The 17,828-nt window shown below is 43.6% G+C and overlaps 1 protein-coding gene across 2 annotated transcripts; it reads left to right on the top strand.

The window, feature by feature from the left end:
• Window positions 1-6,261: 6,261 nt before the first annotated feature.
• Window positions 6,262-14,736, top strand: Atp5mc2 (ATP synthase membrane subunit c locus 2). Of its 2 annotated transcripts, none has more exons than XM_013068482.3 (5): window positions 6,262-6,325; window positions 9,147-9,216; window positions 10,933-11,010; window positions 11,516-11,709; window positions 14,472-14,736. In XM_013068482.3, exons 2-5 carry the CDS (start codon window positions 9,178-9,180, stop codon window positions 14,584-14,586), a joined length of 426 nt encoding a protein of 141 aa, XP_012923936.2. In that variant the 5' UTR covers window positions 6,262-6,325; window positions 9,147-9,177; the 3' UTR covers window positions 14,587-14,736. The 2 variants fall into 2 exon arrangements, with proteins under 2 accessions (XP_012923936.2, XP_021106270.1); XM_021250611.2 differs by lacking the exon at window positions 6,262-6,325 and adding an exon at window positions 8,966-9,032.
• Window positions 14,737-17,828: the final 3,092 nt, after the last annotated feature.

Here is a 17,828-nt window from a genome sequence, read left to right on the forward strand (position 1 = left end):
TTGTATTCTCTATATGAATCAAATGTTTCCCTATGAATCAAATATTTTTCTTTCTTTCTCTCTCTCTCTTTCTTTCTTTCTTTCTTTCTTTCTTTCTTTCTTTCTTTCTTTCTTTCTTTTCTTTCTCTGAGGCAGGGTCTGGATGTATAGTCCAGGCTAGCCTCGAACTCTAGATCCCCTGCCTCAGCCTCTCAAGTACTGGAATTACAGGAGAATGCCACCACAGCCAGTATGATATATTTTAAACAAGAAAAAACACAGAGGCTGAGGCAAGAAGGAGGAACGCTGCAAATCCGAGGCCAGTTTGGGCTACATAATGTGTTCAAGACCAGCTTGAACTACAGAGCAAGACCCTGCCTCAAAAAACAAACAAAATGCCTCCTTTAATCATGATCCTCCTTGGTTATTCTAGAGGTAAGTCATATGGCTTTCTCAATTCCTATTACCTAGATAGCCTTTTAAACCCTCCTGTGTATCAGAGTTATATATGTACATGCCATTCTTAATTTATGAAGATTCTAAATTTATGAAGACAAAGGATTATGTTTTCTCTTTGTTAGACTTATTCACAATATGTGGCATAATACCCGCAAAGTAGATGCTCAATAAATACTGGTTTATTACTTGGAATCACAGGAGATAAAAGCTGATGAGCCAGATCTATGCTATTTAACACACACACACACACACACACACACACACACATTATTTGACTGTTTGTTTTGTGACAGTATATCCCAACTGGCCTTGAACTCACTATATAACCCAGGCTGGCCTCAAATTCACAACGATCCTCCTGCCTCAGTCTCCTGAGTGCTGGGATCACAGGTATATGCCACCATTCCTGCCTTCTTTGACATATATTTAAAGATGAAAAAGAATTAAATAACCAGGTGTGGTGGCACCCACCTGTAACCTGAGCACTCTGGGAAGCTGAGGTAGGAGGAGAAGAAGTGCAAGCACAGCTGCAGCAATTAAGTGACTTAGTAAGTTGTTTCAAAATGGAAGAGTAAAGAGAGTAAAGAGGGCTGGGGTCGTGGCTTAGTGCAAAGGCCCTGGGTTCAGTCTGAAGTATAATCAATCAATCAATCAATCAAACTTAGTATCTAGTATTTCCCTACATTTTGCAAATAAGAAAACTGAAGACCAGAGATATTTTTTCTCAAAATCACATAATTAATAGTATCCTCAAATCTAGACTTCAGATACCTAACTTACTGTCCTTAGCTCTTTACAACACATCACATGGACTTTTATTTTCTATTTTGTCTGTATGTTTTCCTTAGCTTAGGAGAAATCTTTCAAAGACAAGGACCAAATCTGTTTACAGAACTTAACTGTGACATCCTATAGGACATGTTCAAAAGCAGTTGCCAAACATGATGGCACACACCTGTAATCCCAGCACTTGGGAGGCTTAGGCAGGAGGATTGCTGAGAGTCTGTGGCCAGCCTGGGCTACAATGTGAGTTCAAGGCCAGCCTGAACTATGTAGTAAGACCTTGTCACAGAAAAGAAAAAAAAATCAAAAGGGCTTAAATTTTTCCCTAGCAAAAACTTTTGACTCACACCCATAATCCCAACTCTCAGGAGGCTGAAACAGGGGAATCTTCAGCTTGAGGCCAGCCTAGGCTACATAGAGAGTTCAAGACTGTCCTAGACTACATAGTGAGACCCTGTCTCAAAAAATAAAAAACTTTTTGATCAACCTTTTGTCACTCTCCTTGTCACTCTCGTTTATCCCCCCCCCCCCACAAAAAGCCTGGGTACCAGTGATTCTTTCCCTTTCTCCACCTACTGTTTTATTTCTGTAGAAGTAGAGGCTTATTAATGGCTTATAGTCCTGCTAGCTGGGGAACTGATTTAGCAAGTGTTATGGCTTGTATCTAGATGTTCCCCCTAAAGCTGAGTGAAGTCATAGGAGGGGCTTTTTGGAGGTGGCTGGATCTAGGGTGTGTGACGTTGGGATCAAGGAGATGATGCTGGGATTGATTCATCATGCTAGGATTAAGGGTGAGAGTGCTAGGACGGGTAGCCTGGATAAAATATGAGACAGAAAGAGGGCTACTGTCCTCATTGCTTGTCACTTGTTGCTTTTGTTGCCACTGCCTCCAGTGAACTGTTTCTCCACTTTGATGCCCCTCTGCCATGCCTCCCTACCTTGGAGCCAGCTGATGATGGACTGAGACTGAGACCTCTACAAACTCAGAGTCAAAATATAAACTTTTCCTGCTTTAACTTTGGGTGTCAGGTGTTTTATCTCAGCAACAAGAAAACAAACCAAGACAGCAAGGGACAGTAGAAGAGCTATGAGTCAATGCTCACCAACCTAGGAACTTGAAATTAATGAAAGGAGGTTTGGTGGTGCTTTCACCTGTAATCTCAGCACTCTGGGAGACCGAGGCAGGAGGATTGTGAGTTTGAAGCCAGCCTGGGTTACATAGTGAGATCTTCTCAAAAAGAAAAAATACAAAGAAATTGACAATCACAAATAGGGATTGGGAATTTAGCTCAGTGGTAGCTCACTTTGCTTAGCCCCAGGTCCTGGGTTCCATCCCCAGAACAATAAGAAAAAAAAAATCACAAATAGAGGAAAGAACAGGCCTTATCAGATGTAAAGGAGCCACTTCAACTTGTAGAAGAAAGAGAATCCTGGAAAGTTAACACTGGAAGGAACCTCAAAGATCACCTACTTCTTGATTTTGCTAAATGAGAAAGCCGGGGGATTAAGAGATGAAGTAACTTGCATAGTTCCTCAACTATTTAGTAGTAGAGCTGGGAGCAGACTTGCAGTCTCCACATCCAAGATAGCTGTTTGTTCCACACCACATGCTGGCCACATGTGCATCTAGCAAAACACATTACAGTACAAAGTAGCTTCACTCTAAACTATCAGGAATGAAAAACAAATTACTCGAACCCTTCCTCTTCTCTGATAATATTTTTTTAAATTGACAAATAATTGTGTGCATATATGTACAACGTGATGTTCTGATCTATGTATACATTACAGAAAGATTCAGTCCAGCTAATTAATATATCCCTCACCTAATTTATTTTGTTGAGTGTGGTAAGAACATTAAAAATCTATTTTGGCAATCTTGAATTATCCAATATATTAACCGTGGTCAATATGCAGTGTAATAGATCACTAAAACTTATTCCTCCAGTCTAACTTTGTACCCTTTGACCAATCTCTTCTCTTTCCTCATCCCTCCTCTGCCCCTACCTCCACCCCACAATATTTTTTTTCTTTTTTCTTTGTGTTTCTCTGTGTTCTAGTCACTATCTCTTTTAAATCCCTTTTAGGTTTCTCCCTGTGAATCCCTCTCTCTGGAATTTCAAATTAAACTGTAGTGCACCTGCATAATTCTTTTTTTTTTTTCTTTTCAAAGCTGTTTCTTGTCCAAAGGCAAACATGAACAATCAAGACTCTTTCATGGTGACCTTTGAGGTACAGAACACTCAAAATTTCGATATGTGAGATGCTGAACCTCCCTCCTAACCTATCCAGTCAATTAAAATGAGTCTCTGACTCCCCTGAGGGTTGTTAACCAATCCAAGGAAAGAAAAGATAATATCATTTCTTCGTCACTACTATGCAGGGAAGCTGCTAACCAGTCAGAATCTGCCACTGGCTGTCATTAGAAAAACTGGCCAATCAGGCCAGCCTTGTTACATGGCCTGGTAGGAAAAGAAAGGGATTGATTGGTGAGGCTAGTTCTGACTCCACACCCTTTTCTTCCTGGACCCTGTTTCCTTTAGTGAAGTGCAGGAAAGACCCTTCCCCAGGTCCACGGTTAAAAAGATCACTAGACCCTCAGCTAATTTCGGATTATCTTTTTGCCCTCAAACTCTCCCCTCCCTCACAAACCTCTCTCTACTTCATGTAATCTCACTGCTTTGTTACCAATGTAATTTCATGCTTCAAACCTTGTTACAATGGCCTCCAGGGTTCTCAGCCTCCCCACAGATCTTCACCCACCAATATGCCAAATAACTTGTTCTGCATGATTTGTGTGAGTCAAAAAGTTCTAAGTTATAGTTGAGTCTCCGGTTACTAAGCAAGGACCTTGCAATGAACAGTCTCTAGGGAGCAGTGCAGAACTGAATTGCAATGCTCCTAACTATAATAATAGTGATGATGATGTTGTTGATAGCAATTATTGGATTTTCCTGCATACCAACTACTTTGCTAAAAGCTTCATTATATTATCATCCCAATATTGGCTGTAAGGTAAAAACTGTTATTCACAATTTACAAAGGAGGAAATTTATTTAGAAGGGTTAAATAACCTGCTCAAGGTCATAGATTCTAGAACCCAAGTTTGTCTGAATCCAGAGCCCAAAGCTGAATGAGGACAGAGGGTATCAAACACTGCAGGCTATAACAACTTATGGAAGGAACTAGCTTTAGCTTCCTCACAGGCCCCTTTTCTGAGCCTCCTCTGGGATTGTTAGCGGAATCTGAGATTGCCTGAATTGTGGAAACCAACAGCTGCAACAATCGTTTGGCGGTGGCGGCTCCTCAGAACTGTAGGCTTTCTGCCTCATAGGATGTGAAGCTGAGAGCTAAAAGGAATTCCGTTTTGGAGGGGGTGGGGATGTTCAGGGACCTCTGGGGATAAACTCCTAAGTCCTCGCTAGCCTGTCTTCCTTCTCCTACAGCACCCGGCAGGGTGCCTGCCACCGCTTAGTATTTTGTAAATACCTGTTGATTGATTCCCAAAGATTCCCGTTGTGCCCCTGCTCCAGTCAGCAGGCGGAACTGGAGAGGGATTTGGGAATTTCAGGGAACCTATGAGGATCCTAATGGAGCCGAAATCATGGATTTAGGAAAGGTGGACAAGTCCCCCACCCTCCTCTTCTCTCCGCTTCTCCTCTTTCTCCCCACTCCTTCCCCTCCCTTACAGGAGCTCAGGGCCATAAAAATGCAGATGGAGGATCGGTGTGAAATAACGGGCCCATATAAATCCCTCTGCCGCCCGCCTGCAAGATGGATTGGCCGCATTGAAATTCCTCCGTGAGGATAATTAAACTCGGGGCCTCATCCGGGCAAAATTACATTCCTGTAATGGCGTCGCTCGGGGTCCCGGGAAATTGCTCCGTGGGCTTTCAGCGGCGGTTTTTATCGCCGCCCGGGGTGTGCCTGGCTGCGGCTCGCCTCTCCTCCGGGACTGTAAAGCTGCTGCCGTGATTTATCCTCCCCTTCTCCCAAATCCGATTAAATGGAGGAGCTCGGGGCCCGGGTGCCGCGGGGCCCAGGAGCCAGGAGGGGGCGGCGGGAAGACGGGGCCAAGGAGGGGAGGACAAACAGCCCCTCAGAGGGTGGCGGATTTGGCTTTATTTACAGCCGCGGCTTTCTTTTTATTTTTTATTTTTTATGGGGGTTTGGTGAGCTTTTCCCGTCCTTCTCGTGCTGCATTCATGTACGATGTCCGACGGCCTTTTGCCGCCCACTTCCAAAGAGTTGGTCAAGTCCTGGCTGGGCGACAAAAAGCCCCTGAAGGGACGAGGTCGAGGAGCCCCCACTTCCTTGCCCCGCGGGAACGACGAGCGAAATGGTGAGAGAGAAGAGAGGAAAGAGCGCTGCTTATCTCTTCTGGCCCGAGTGACTTGGGCAGAGGCTCAGGCCTGACCCCGCACCCTTCCTGCAGATCGCAGGTTCCCGTTTTTCCTACTCTGACCCAGGACCCAGGAAGGAGAGCGTTGAACTATATTTAGCCCGTCTTCTGGCTCGCTGGTGCTGGTTTTCTCATGGTTAATCAAGAGAAGAAAGAGGGAAACGTGAAGGGAAAGGCGTAGCCAGCAGAAGCAGCTGTGGCATTTTGTTGACTATTCGCCCATTGAGCCGATTTTCCATGTAAAGATGCCAGTCAACGATGACTTCATTTTCTTCCTGCTACATTTTAGGTACTGAACCCCAAATCCCTATCGTAGGCTATTTAACACTGGATTTCTGAGTAAGTTTCTCCACCCCATGTGACTGCTCATGCTCAGAAAGGGGATGCGAGTCTAAAAGGCCAAACGCGGCCCAACAAAACCTCAGGCCACTTTACGGATATAGGCTTACTGCAGAGTTGGCCTTGTTTCGGCAAACGACCGGCTCCGCCTGTAGTTCCTCCACTCAAACACCAGGTGGAGCGTCTGGCCGGGTGCCTCCACAGAGCTGGCAGGCGGCGCTGTGGCGCTTGGGCTGACCCTCAACTTTGCATTCTATCCGTGGCAGGACGACTATTGGCCCGAGTCACGCATGCGCTGAGCCTTCTTGTCCGTATTCCCGCCCCCCTCCCCGCCCCTCTCTGTCTTCTCTGCCCTGGGAGCAGGTAAGGCCTTGGGCCTCGTGCCCCGTCTGCGCCGCGCAGGCGCGTGGGGCATGTTCACTCGCGTGGCTGCTGTAAGGCCCGTCTTGCTTGCTCCCACCCCAGTACTCTCACCGTCCCGGGTCCCCCGTGCCTTTGCGCCTGAGAGCTGCCCCTTCCCCGCGCTCCGGTGACCTCCAACCGCGCGGGCCTGGCGCCATTTTGGGTGTCTGGTGGGGGTCGGGTGCACTGGAGCTGACGAAAATCAGATTCCAAGTACCGGTTTTCACCTGCCCCTCGAAGCCAGTACAGACCTACGCTCTTTGCTTACCCTCTTTCGCTTCCAGACTTGTCACAACTCCCAGAGTGTCCCCTCCTCTCTTTTCTCCTTGCGTCCTGACTCTTGCCTGAAACCTCCAGACTTGCATCCTCAGAACCTCAGACGCCTCAAGCGTTGGTGATGGTACATCGTCTAAAGCCACCAGTCCCTCTAGTTAACATCCCTCAATTTAAAAAGTAAACCGTGAGGGCGGGGAATTTAGCTCAGTGGTTTCGCCGTCTGCTGGGCAAGCGCAAGGACCCGAGTTCGATCCCCGCTACCAAAAAAAGTAAACCGTGAATGGGGTAGACACTAACAGAACAGCCCCTCCAGTTAGGTTGTGGCTTAGGACAGCTGCTTCTTTGGAAACAGACATTGTTGTTTGCGAGCACCTTTCTCTTATTGCCCTGGCACTCTGGAGAAGTTGGAAAGATCACAAATGGTGGGCTAGAAATGAGGGTTTCTTTTACAGGCAGCACGCCCAGAAGGCCAAGTAATAGGGCAAGCATGAGTCTCCACTTGTGGCTTTCTTGTCAAGTATTAAGCTCCCCAGGTTCTACTATCAAAAGAAAGTTTAAGGAAGGGAATGGTTAAGTTAGCACACTGTAACTGACTCATCTACACCCAAGAAGAAGCCTGTGGTGATTTAGGAGCTCTGGTTCTAGACAGTGCCTCTGACCAGGTGTAAGCTAAACATTGCGGATTTGCCAGTTAGGTGACCAGTAGTGGCATCTGCTGCAAGTGCAGGTTGTCTTTGTCACCCTTCGTGCTTATTATAAGCCAGCATCACATTATACTTTACATATGTTAATTTTCAAATTAACAAAATCCAAGAACTACATTTTACAAATGATTTTAAGACAGTTTCTTTTGGAAAAAAGTCTTCCCTTTGTAAAAACTTTGAAATAGTATGTGTGTGTATTTATGTGGGTTGGTTTGTTTGAGGTGGGCTTACTGTGTAATGCAGGCTAGTTTGGGCAGCAGAATTGGGTTAGACTTCCATATACACAGAAATCGGAGTTCTACATATCCCAAGACTTGAAGGGATGCATTAATCTAAAAGTAATTAAAGTTCTGGATCCAGAACTGTTCCTGGGACAGTGTAGTCCAGTTCATTTAAAGAAGTGGCATTTAACATGCCTAAGCATTCACTGAGTTTTTCACCCAGTGGCATATTAGAATTCAGGAGTGAAAAAGTCTGAATTCAAGACCTAGCTGTGAAACTATCATAGTTTCAGTACAGGTGTTGACTGTACTCTTAAAGTTATGTGTACCTTAACTGTAAAGGCAGTTTATTCGGAAAACTTGTTTGAAATACTTGAGTTCATCCCTAGAATCTTAACCACGGCTATCTAAGCTCCAACCCAAGAATATGCATTTTTAATATACCACCTCTACTCACATAGTTCTGGGTCATTTGGGCTCTCATGCTGGGCATGGTGGCACATACCTGTAATCTCAGCACTCAGGAGACTGAGGCAGCAGGATTGCAGGAAGTTCAAGGCTAGCCCAGGCTATAGTGAGACCCTGTCTCAAAAAAGTTGGGCTCTCATTTGGAGAAGCCCTGCTTTTAGATCTTTAGCTCACTCTCAACTCAGGTAAATTAAGCTCTATCAATTTAGGCATCTGCTGATATAAGGACTTCTTTGATCTTGGGACATACAGAATTTAATACTTTAGCCAGGCGCGGTTGCACATGCCTGAAATCTCAGGGCTTGGGAAGCTAAGGCAGGAGGATCAATGTAAGCTTGAGGCCATGCTGAATTACATAGTGAGATCCTGTCTCAAAAAACTGAAAGAGAAAATTAGTGTGATGGTGAAAATGAGTAATTTTGTTTTGTTGTTTTTGGTACCAGGGATCAAACTCAGGACCTTGCACTTGTGAGGCAGACATGGTGCCACTGAGCTAAATACGTGGCCCTTTTTTTTGTACCAAAAAATGAAGTTTTAAGAGGCATTCCTAATTAATATTAGAATTTCTTACTGATCTGCCTCCTCCTGTTAATTGCTGTAGGAAATTGAAGTGTTTTGAGGAGTCAGATACTTCCAGGTAGTTCTGTAAAGAGTTCCCTTTTTTGTTTTTTGTTTTGTTTTTCTTTTTGGTACCGGGGATCGAACTCAGGTCCTTGAGCTTGGAAAGCAGGCGGTGGAACCACTGAGCTAAATCCCCATCCCCAGGAGTTCCCTTTTGAACAAAGATTGAGAATAACTTCAGCAAAGGACACTGGCCAAATATTTCTGCCAACCCCAAATCATTTGGCTATGGCAATACATAATAGGTCTTAAAGTGGGAACCAAGTGACTACTTTTCAGACCAAGAGAATGTTACTTGATTGAAAGGAAATCTTGGAAGTTCTGTGGGCTTTCTGGAGGAAGTCAGGATTCTAACTCCATCTCTGCTGATGACTTGAGGTTAGTCCCTCTGCTCTCTGGGCCACTTAAGCTTTCCAGCGCACCTTTTCTGCTAAGAAGCATGTGGTTTAGTGGGCAAGGACAGCGTTTACAATGCTGCTTCTGTAATTCCAGCTCTCCTGCCACGGCCCCTCACTCCCTGAAAATGTACGCCTGCTCCCGATTTGTTTCCACCCCCTCCTTGGTAAGTACTGGCTTTTTCTGGGAGTTTTACAAGAGAAGCACTTTGTTTCTTCCTTGTTGTCAGACCTGCTTTTTTCCCAGCTGGTCTGGGGGAAGGTGAATGAGATTCTTGGAAAAGGAAACCTTTTGCTGTGGGAGCCTGACAGGAAAGAGTAAATGCTTGCCAAGCACTCCTCTGCCCCATAGCCCTTGGAGGCCAGTTAATTCTTACACACTCATGACAAAGATCATGTTATTCCTGAAACTATGTTCCTGAAAACTGGAATCCAGCCAGAAGCATAAGCAAAACCTTGGTCTGAGTATGCACTGTATGTAGGATTTTGTATGGAGTAAACCATAGGTAGGAGTGCATTCTGGGAATTTAAATTTAGAGAAGAAGCTAAATACATATAAACATAAATTGGGAAAGTGTGGCTCAGAAGCAACAGTGTGGAAGAAATTAAAAATTAGATGCATGCACCAAAATAAATCTCTTTTCCTTTAAAAAAAAATTAGAGAATGGAGGCAGTTCATCCATAGTTTGCTAGGCAGCACTTACTGAGCACTTTTCATGTGCTTTGCATTGAGTTTACCAATTTGTATACTCCATCTCATTTTCACAGATCAACCCTGAGAGAGGGTTCCTATCTGACAGATGAGAAAACATGTTTAGAAAGATGTAAGTGATATCCTGAGATGGCACAGATGATTTTTTTTTTTTAAAGTTAAGATTTGAATGTAGATCTGCATCAGAAGTCCTGGTTGTTATCATGTTTTTCTGTTTTTGAGACACTGGCTTGAAGTTAGTCAAAAAAGGCTACCAGGAAGAGGTAAATTTTGAGCAGGGATCCTTTGCAGAAGGATATGTTTAGGGAAAGATGCCCCAGTCCATGGCTTCCTTGGGGAGTGGCTATTGCCCGTATCTGTCTCCTTTGTTGAGTGAAGCACCTCCTTCTAAGGTTTAGATTTCATTCTCAAGGATTATAAAAGGGCACACCCATAATCCCAGCATTTTGAAAGGCTGAGACAGAAGGATCGCCTTGAGTTCAAGCCCAGCCTGGGCTACATAGTGAGTTCAGGACCAGCCTAAAACTACATAGTGAGACCTTGTCAAAAAAAAAAAAAAAAGAATTATAAGAAGGTACAAGAGTAGGTAGCTCCTTGTGGCCCAAAATAAAGTAGACTTTCTTACCTTAGAGCTGAGAAGCAAGAGAAATTTTGTGGTTCTTAAATTAGAATTTGCTACAGGTAGGTATGCTGGCAAAAGTCCCAGCTATCCAAGAGCCTGAGGAAGGATTGCTTGAGCCCAGGAGTTCCTAGCTAGCATGCACAACAGAGTAAGATTCTGTCTTTTAAAAAAAAAAAGCCAAGCATAGTGCATGTCTATAATTCCAGCACTCTGGGAGGCTGAGGCAGGAGGAACATCACAGTGTGAGCACAGCCCTGGTAATTTAGCAAGCCTCTGTCTCAAAAAGGGGTGGAGGGGGCCAGGGATTTAACTCAGTGGTTCTGCCACCTGCCTCGAAAGCGCAAGGACCCGAGTTCAATCCCCGGTACCCCAAAAAATGGTGGGGATATACTTCATAATAACGCTCTAGGTTCAATCCCCAGTACCACCAAAAAATAATAATAAATAAAATTTTCTAAAGCAAAAAATGATCCAACTTGGCATAGTTCTGAAAGTCCTGTAAACAGCCTTCCTTCACCTTCTTGCCCCTCCCTGTGTCATTCCTGCTAGGTCTGGAGCACCTCCCCGCTGCTGAGCCGGCCACTGTCTGCATTAGTACTGAACAGACCAAAGACACGGACAGATGAGGTACCTTAGTAGGTGGAATTTGGACTGTGGTTTGGGGAGAGGAGTAGGAAGGGAAATCTGCCAGAACCAGTAGGGGAACTGTGGAGGGCAGTCATCACTGATTGAAAGGATCAAGGCCATAGTCTTAGGGTAGAAATGGGGGATAGTTAATACCATGTATATTTTAGTGCTCTAGCTTTTGCTATTGGCAGTACATGCCCTTATGTTCTCCCCTTATCTGCCATTACTTGAACTAGTTTGCTGCCTTTTGGTTCCAGACACCAAGAACAGTCTAGAGGCCTTGTCTTACACTTTTAGACTACATCTGAATCTTATAGGCATTTGAAGTCCACTTCTTACATTAAAAGGTTTGCTTGCCATCCTTATAGGAAGTTTTCCTGGAAGTTACATGGTTTTCCATTTGGGGGAGATTTGGCAGCATAGAGAATTTAATAGTACAGATGTTTCCAAAGCAAAAAGGGGTTTTCTGAAAACACTTTACCTTCTACCTGCCTCTTCTTCACAGAGCCTCAGCAGCTTTGTAGTCCCTCGTTCCCTGAACTCACTTGTCCCTAGCCGCAGCTTCCAAACCAGCATCATTTCAAGAGACATCGACACAGCAGCCAAGTTCATTGGTGCTGGGGCTGCCACAGTTGGGGTGGCTGGCTCTGGGGCTGGGATTGGGACTGTGTTTGGGAGCCTCATCATTGGTTATGCCAGGTAAGGTGACTTGGGCCCTCCCTTGACTCTGAAATGCTTTCTGAGGGTCTGGGCAGATAGATTAGGGGTCTAGAGCTCTATTGTCTTAAATAGCAGCTGTGACCCACATGTGGCTATTTTTTTACTTATATTTTAGTTGATTAAAAACACATTAAAATGTAGGTAGATGTGGTGACAAATGCCTCTTATCCCAGCACTTGGGAAACTGAGGCAGGAGGATCATAAGTTTGAGGCCAGCTTGAGCTACAAAATAAGACCTTGTCTCAGAAAAAAAAGGCACACTTGTAATCACAAAAGTGGTGCACACCTGTAATCACAGCGTTCAGGAGGCAGGAGCATCATGAGTTCAAGGCCAGCCTGGACTACATAGCAAGACCCTCACCACACACAAAAAATTTTTTTTCAGGTTTTCAGTTCCTCACATCAACATATTTCATGTGCTTAGGAGCCAATTATGACTATAGACTACCATATTGGATGTGTAGATATAGAACAGGCACATCATTAGAGGAAGTTCTGTTGAACTGCTTTGGTATAACGTAGGGTTGGCATACAGGCCTGAGGGCTAAATTTAAGACCTCAGCCTGGTTTTCGATAGTTGAGCAAAAAATGATTTTTACATTTCTTTTAAAAATTTTTTAAAGAAAGTTAGTTTTGAATGTTTTTACTATAAGGGAGTGATAAATGTTCAAGTTGTTGATATTTTGGTTACCTTGATTTGATACTCATCACACTGTACTCCATAACAATACACAGTTACTATGTTTGCATCAATACAATACTTTTTTAAAAATTTAGAAGGCAACAAAGACAGTATGAGGCTCACAAAGTGTAACATGTTTACTGCCTGGCCCTTTTCAGAAAAAGTTTGTTATCCCTGGGACAGAACTCAGCATTGTGACTTTAGTGTTTTCCCCATCTCTGAGAATTCCCCTCTGTCACTCTTGGGAAAACTGCCTCTCCAGCTGGCCCTGCTGGTCCCTGACACCTGGGACTGTTTGATTCCTGCCAACTCTGGACACCTCACTGTTAGAACCAAATTAATCTTCTAGAGACCAGCAAGGTCTCTTAATGTCTTTGGGAGAAATAAGGTTTTTTTTAGGATTTGTATTACGCCTGCTGCTTTTGTGTCCATAATTCTGTTAAAAGCCGGTATTGCCAGGTATGGTGACAGACGCCTGTAATCTCAGCTCTCAGGAGGCTGAGGCAAGAGGGTCACCTTAAATTTGAGGATGACCTGGGCTACCCGGTGAGTTCAAGGCCAGCCTGAACTACAGAGCAAGACCCTGAGTCAAACAAAAAAGCTGGTGTTGCTTTGCCTTACCCATCAAGTCTTTCTGAGGTGTCGGTAGCGAAATACAAATTATGTTAACTTTTAAAAGTTGACAGTTCCTTAGCTGGGCTTGCTGGTAGACCCTAGCACTGTGGGAGGCTGAGGCAGGAGATCCATAAGTTCAAGCCAGCCTGAGCAATTTAGCAACTCAGAGAGACCCTGACTCAAAATAAGAAATAAAGAGGGTGTGGGATGTAGCTCAGTGAGAAGGCCCTGAGTTCAACCCTCAGTACAAAAAAAAAAATTGGAGTCCTATTTTAACTCATATCAGATATAACACATCACTCTTTTTTTTTTTTTTTTCCTTGGTACCGGGGATCAAACTTGGGACCTTGCGCTTGCGAGGCAGGTGGCAGAACCAATGAGCTAAATCCCCGGCCCACATCACCCATTTTTTAAGTTTTGGGGTTTTGTTTTTTGTGGCTTTTTTTGGTGGTACTGGTCATCGAGCTCAGTACCTTGTGCTTGTGAGGCAGGCATGCCGCCACTGAGCTAAATCCCCAGCCCAGTTTTGGATTTTTTTTTTTTTTTTTCCATTTTCTTTGTGTGTGTGTGAGGGCAGGAGAGTATTAAGGATTAAAACTTGGGGCCTTTGTACTGAGCTACATCCCCAGCCTTTTAAAATTTTGAGACAAAGTCTTACCAAGTCATTAAATTGCCCAAGCTAGGTTTGAACTTACAGCCCTCCAGCCTCAGCCTCTCAGAGTACTGGGACTACAAGAGTGCATCACCACGCCCGGCAGTTTTTAGCATCTTAAAAGTCTTGACTGTTCTGAAATGAGAGAAGGAAGTCAGCCCCTCTGACTCTCCTGACCGCCAGGACAGTTTTTCTAATTGAGTCCATAAGCCCTGGTTTCCTGTGGCTATGCCCCAGGACTGCCTGAGAGAATGAAGAGGTGACCAGAGAAGCATTGAAAACTCCCCATTTATTATATACCATTGCAGTTTGCCATGTATGCTTCCTAGTTTGGGGTAAACTGCTCTAGAAAGACCCTGCTACTGGGGCCGGGGATTTAGCTCAGTGGTTCTGCTGCCTGCCTTGCAAGCGCAAGGACCTGAGTTCGATCTCTGGTGCCAAAAAAAAGACCCTGCTACTCTGGGTGCTTTTTCCATCCTGTTTAGGCCCTGGAAATTAAGTGTCCAGGGCTAAAGAGTTTAAGTTACAGTGATGATAAGGATGATCCACTGGAAAATGTAATGTTTGTACCTAGCTTGTGTTGTTAAGATTTTAGATTGTCTGCTTCCCCTCATTCAGTCTCTGTAGAGACCTAGGTGCATTGGGGCAAGAATGGAGGCACAGTGGTGTCACCTTGAGTGGCTCCTTGCTTAATAGGATCTTGAAGAGAATTCTTCCTGAGCCCACCTTAGCTATTTGGCCTTTCCTTCATGTGGACTACATATTCAGTCTTTTCTCCTCCCTTTCTTCCAGGAACCCTTCTCTGAAGCAGCAGCTCTTCTCCTACGCCATTCTGGGCTTTGCCCTCTCAGAGGCCATGGGGCTCTTCTGCCTGATGGTGGCCTTTCTAATCCTCTTCGCCATGTGAAGGAGCCATCTTCGCCTCACATAGTTCTTTCTCCCATGTCTCGTCTGCCCTATATGTTCCTTCCCATATACTTCCCCAGGCTGCCTGGGGAAAATGACTGGCTCAGGGTTTGACAGAGGGAAGATAAATAAACACTGTATTAATAAGGTGTTTCTTGATTCTCCTGTGTACATTTCTGTTCCACAGTTGGCTGAGTACCTTGGTGAGAGTACAAGCCCTGGAGGTAGCGATAGTTTTAAACTCACCAGGGGTCTGGCTGGGCTCATTGGTTCTTAATGCTCTATTTCAGGAGAACTTTATTCAAAATAGCACTCCCTTTTAATAATTATCACCAGGCATGGTCTGTAACTTGCCATGAAGGATTGGGTTCAGTAGCAACTTAAGAGTATTGGCTTAAAATAATAATTAATAGGCTTTCTATTAACTATCACTGCCACAGCTTAGCTCAAATCCTCTTTGTTACTCATCTATTCCAAGAACCTCTTAACTGGCTGGCTGCCTCCAGTTTTCTTCTAGTGTCCACTACCCACCACTGCTAGGTGAATGTTCCTTAAGTGTAAGACTAGTTTTGTCATTTATCAACTCAATCAATTAAAAGCAATTTTCTCAATTTTTTTTTTTTTCTAAGACAGGATCTCACTATGTTGCCAAGGCTGGCTTCAAAAATGAGCTTAGGCAATTCTGCATCACCCTCTTCAATACTGGGATTACAGCCATGTACCACCAGGTTTCTCTTTTATTTCTACACACTTTTCCCAAAGTGAACTGTCTTTTTTCAGATGGTTTCCTGTTCTTACCATATTATCCAGCCTTGCCTTTTCTCTGTCCATCTGCTTTCTGTATCTGAATCTTTGCTCATTTTATTTTTCAAACTCACTCTGTTATTCTTAGGTTGTCTTTTTTTAAATTTATTTATTTTTGGTACCGAGGATTGAACTCAGGTCCTTGCATTTGCGCAGCAGGCGGCAAAACCACTGAGCTAAATCCCCAGCCCCTTCATTCTTACTCTTAAAAGACTTGACTTAATAGCTATCTCTTCCTCCACGAAGCTATCTTCTTTTTTTTTTTTTTGGTACTAGAGATCGAACTCAGGACCTTGTCCTTGCAAGGCAGGCGCCAGAACCACTGAGCTAAATCCCTGGCCAACAAAGCTATCTTCTAAGTTCCAACTACCCTCAGTCAAATGAGCATTATCCCTTATAAAGGGCTATAGAACATCTTGTCTCCTTTATAATACGTACGGTTTATGATAAATTGTGGATTTGTGTGCATGTGGGCACTTCCAAATTGTCTGTTTCTTGAGGCAAGAAACCTCATATCTTTGTATCCCTAAACATCTAGTGTAATATGTCTTAGTCCTGTTTTTTATTTAATCACCTAATCCATTTGCCTCTCTTCACAAGTAAGAAAACAGATTTTGAGAGGCTGAATTATTCTCTCAGAAGCATTCACAGGCGGAGAAGGAACTAGAGCTGCAGTCACTTTCTGGAGTCCAGGGTGTAAGATGTTTTTTGTTTTGTTTTAGTACTTCCTAAAGCTTTATTTTTTCAGGGTGTAAGACTGCCACATTTTTGGTTTTGTGAGACTCTGCCCAACCATGGTATTGCTGCTAACTGTTGTAGTAAGAAGCAAAGGGCAGAGTAAGCAAAAATAAAAATTCCCTTAAAAATGCCTGAAGAGGGACTTTGGATCATGGAGTAGATATAAAAGGTGAAAAATTTGCATTTTCTAAAGCCTAGATAAACTTTTCTAAGCTTTATCTTACATAGCTTGAAATAACGGTATTAACGTTCTTTCAGAAATGACGATGTCACTAGCTTTAATGGTTTTACTTTTGGTCCAGTCAGTGACAAACTCCACAAGCAGGTCACTCCAATCAGTCCATGCCTGTCTGATACTATGATAGTGTTGAAAGGGATATACACAGTTTGCGTCTAGATTGCTATACTCTCCTCAAGTAACTTCTGGGGTATGGACCTCATAGGGCAGGTCCTGATTTCTGTTTTCTTCACCTGTGGTAGGCGGTATCTACATTATTTGGAAATAAGCAATACCCTTCCCTTTGTTTTGATTATGTGAATTTGAACCACTGGCAGGCTCTGCTGCCCTGCCCTGTTGTTCAGTCACAAGTAATGTGTTTTCTGTCACTCATTTCTTTGAAAATGAGTTGAGCCAACCTTTTAACATTTAGATGCTTGGAGAGAGCAATGTTTGATGGCTCCCTTTTTTTTTTTTTAATTCTCTGAGGTGAATGATGAGATGGTTCTGCAAAAAGCCTGCAAGCAAATTTATTCGAGAGGAGTCAAGGCAACTTGGATCCTCTGAGCTTCAGGCCCCAAGAGACATTTATTGGCAACCCAGGTTGCCAACAACTTACGAGTAAAGAAGTGTTATGTTTTAGTAGAGAAATGTTTCAAGAGCAAATTTCTTGATTATCTCATCAACTTTTGTTACAAAAGCTTCCTGCTTATCCTTCAAAATAGCAAATGATTTGAAATCAAGGGACTTAAATTTCTTTTGTAGTGCTAGCCAATTGTGACTAACCAATAACTCTGCCCAGGAATTATGGGAGTGCACACATAGATACCTTGAGTATTTGGAAAGGACAGTGCTATCAGAATTAAATGTATATGAAGCCAGCTGTTGTGGCACATGTCTGTAATCCTAGCATTTGGGAGGCTGGGATCACCACAAGTTTGAGGCCAGCCTGGGCTACATAGTGAGTTCAGGGCTGGTCTGAACTACAAACGGAGACCCTGCCTCCAAAAAAAAAAAAAAAAAAAAAAAAAAGAATTAAATGCATATGGATTATCATTTGCTTTCTCATTCTTAATGGTGCTCAGAGCCATTTTATAGGTAACTTCTCCTTTTTCTAGTTAGCATAGACAAGAGAACTTTACCATTTAAAATGGAATTGACTGTTCAAAAATTTCAATCTTGCTAGAAAGCATCTGAAGAGAGAACCTAGGGATGCCGAAAGCATCAAGACCTGCTTCTCTCTTCTTAGTTATTTCAAGAGTCAATTATGTTTCCTTGGCACAAATGGTGGAGGGTCAACAGATTTGTGCCAACCTAATAGAAATAAATGATGTCCTTTATAAATCATCTAAATGTTAAATAGCAGTAATGAGGATCCTCCCCTAGTCTCCTTTTCAGGAAGGTTTTATAGTTTGGGCCCTTCTCAAGGTCATCAGGATGAAAACACTGCTAAGGATTTAGCTGGAGTTAATAGCCAGGAAACT

This window comes from Heterocephalus glaber, unplaced genomic scaffold (assembly GCF_053883595.1).
Source record: "Heterocephalus glaber isolate CG9 unplaced genomic scaffold, H.glaber_assembly_v1.0 deba00001060, whole genome shotgun sequence".
NCBI lineage: Eukaryota > Metazoa > Chordata > Mammalia > Rodentia > Bathyergidae > Heterocephalus > Heterocephalus glaber.

What these genes read in the sequence shown, in the direction of transcription:
- Atp5mc2 (XM_013068482.3), top strand. Translation starts at nt 9,178, where the DNA reads ATGTACGCCTGCTCCCGATTTGTTTCCACCCCCTCCTTG. An exon ending in TTGTTTCCACCCCCTCCTTG is followed by an intron (nt 9,217 to 10,932) that starts GTAAGTACTGGC and finishes CATTCCTGCTAG; the next exon opens with GTCTGGAGCACCTCCCCGCT. An exon ending in CTCATCATTGGTTATGCCAG is followed by an intron (nt 11,710 to 14,471) that starts GTAAGGTGACTT and finishes CCTTTCTTCCAG; the next exon opens with GAACCCTTCTCTGAAGCAGC.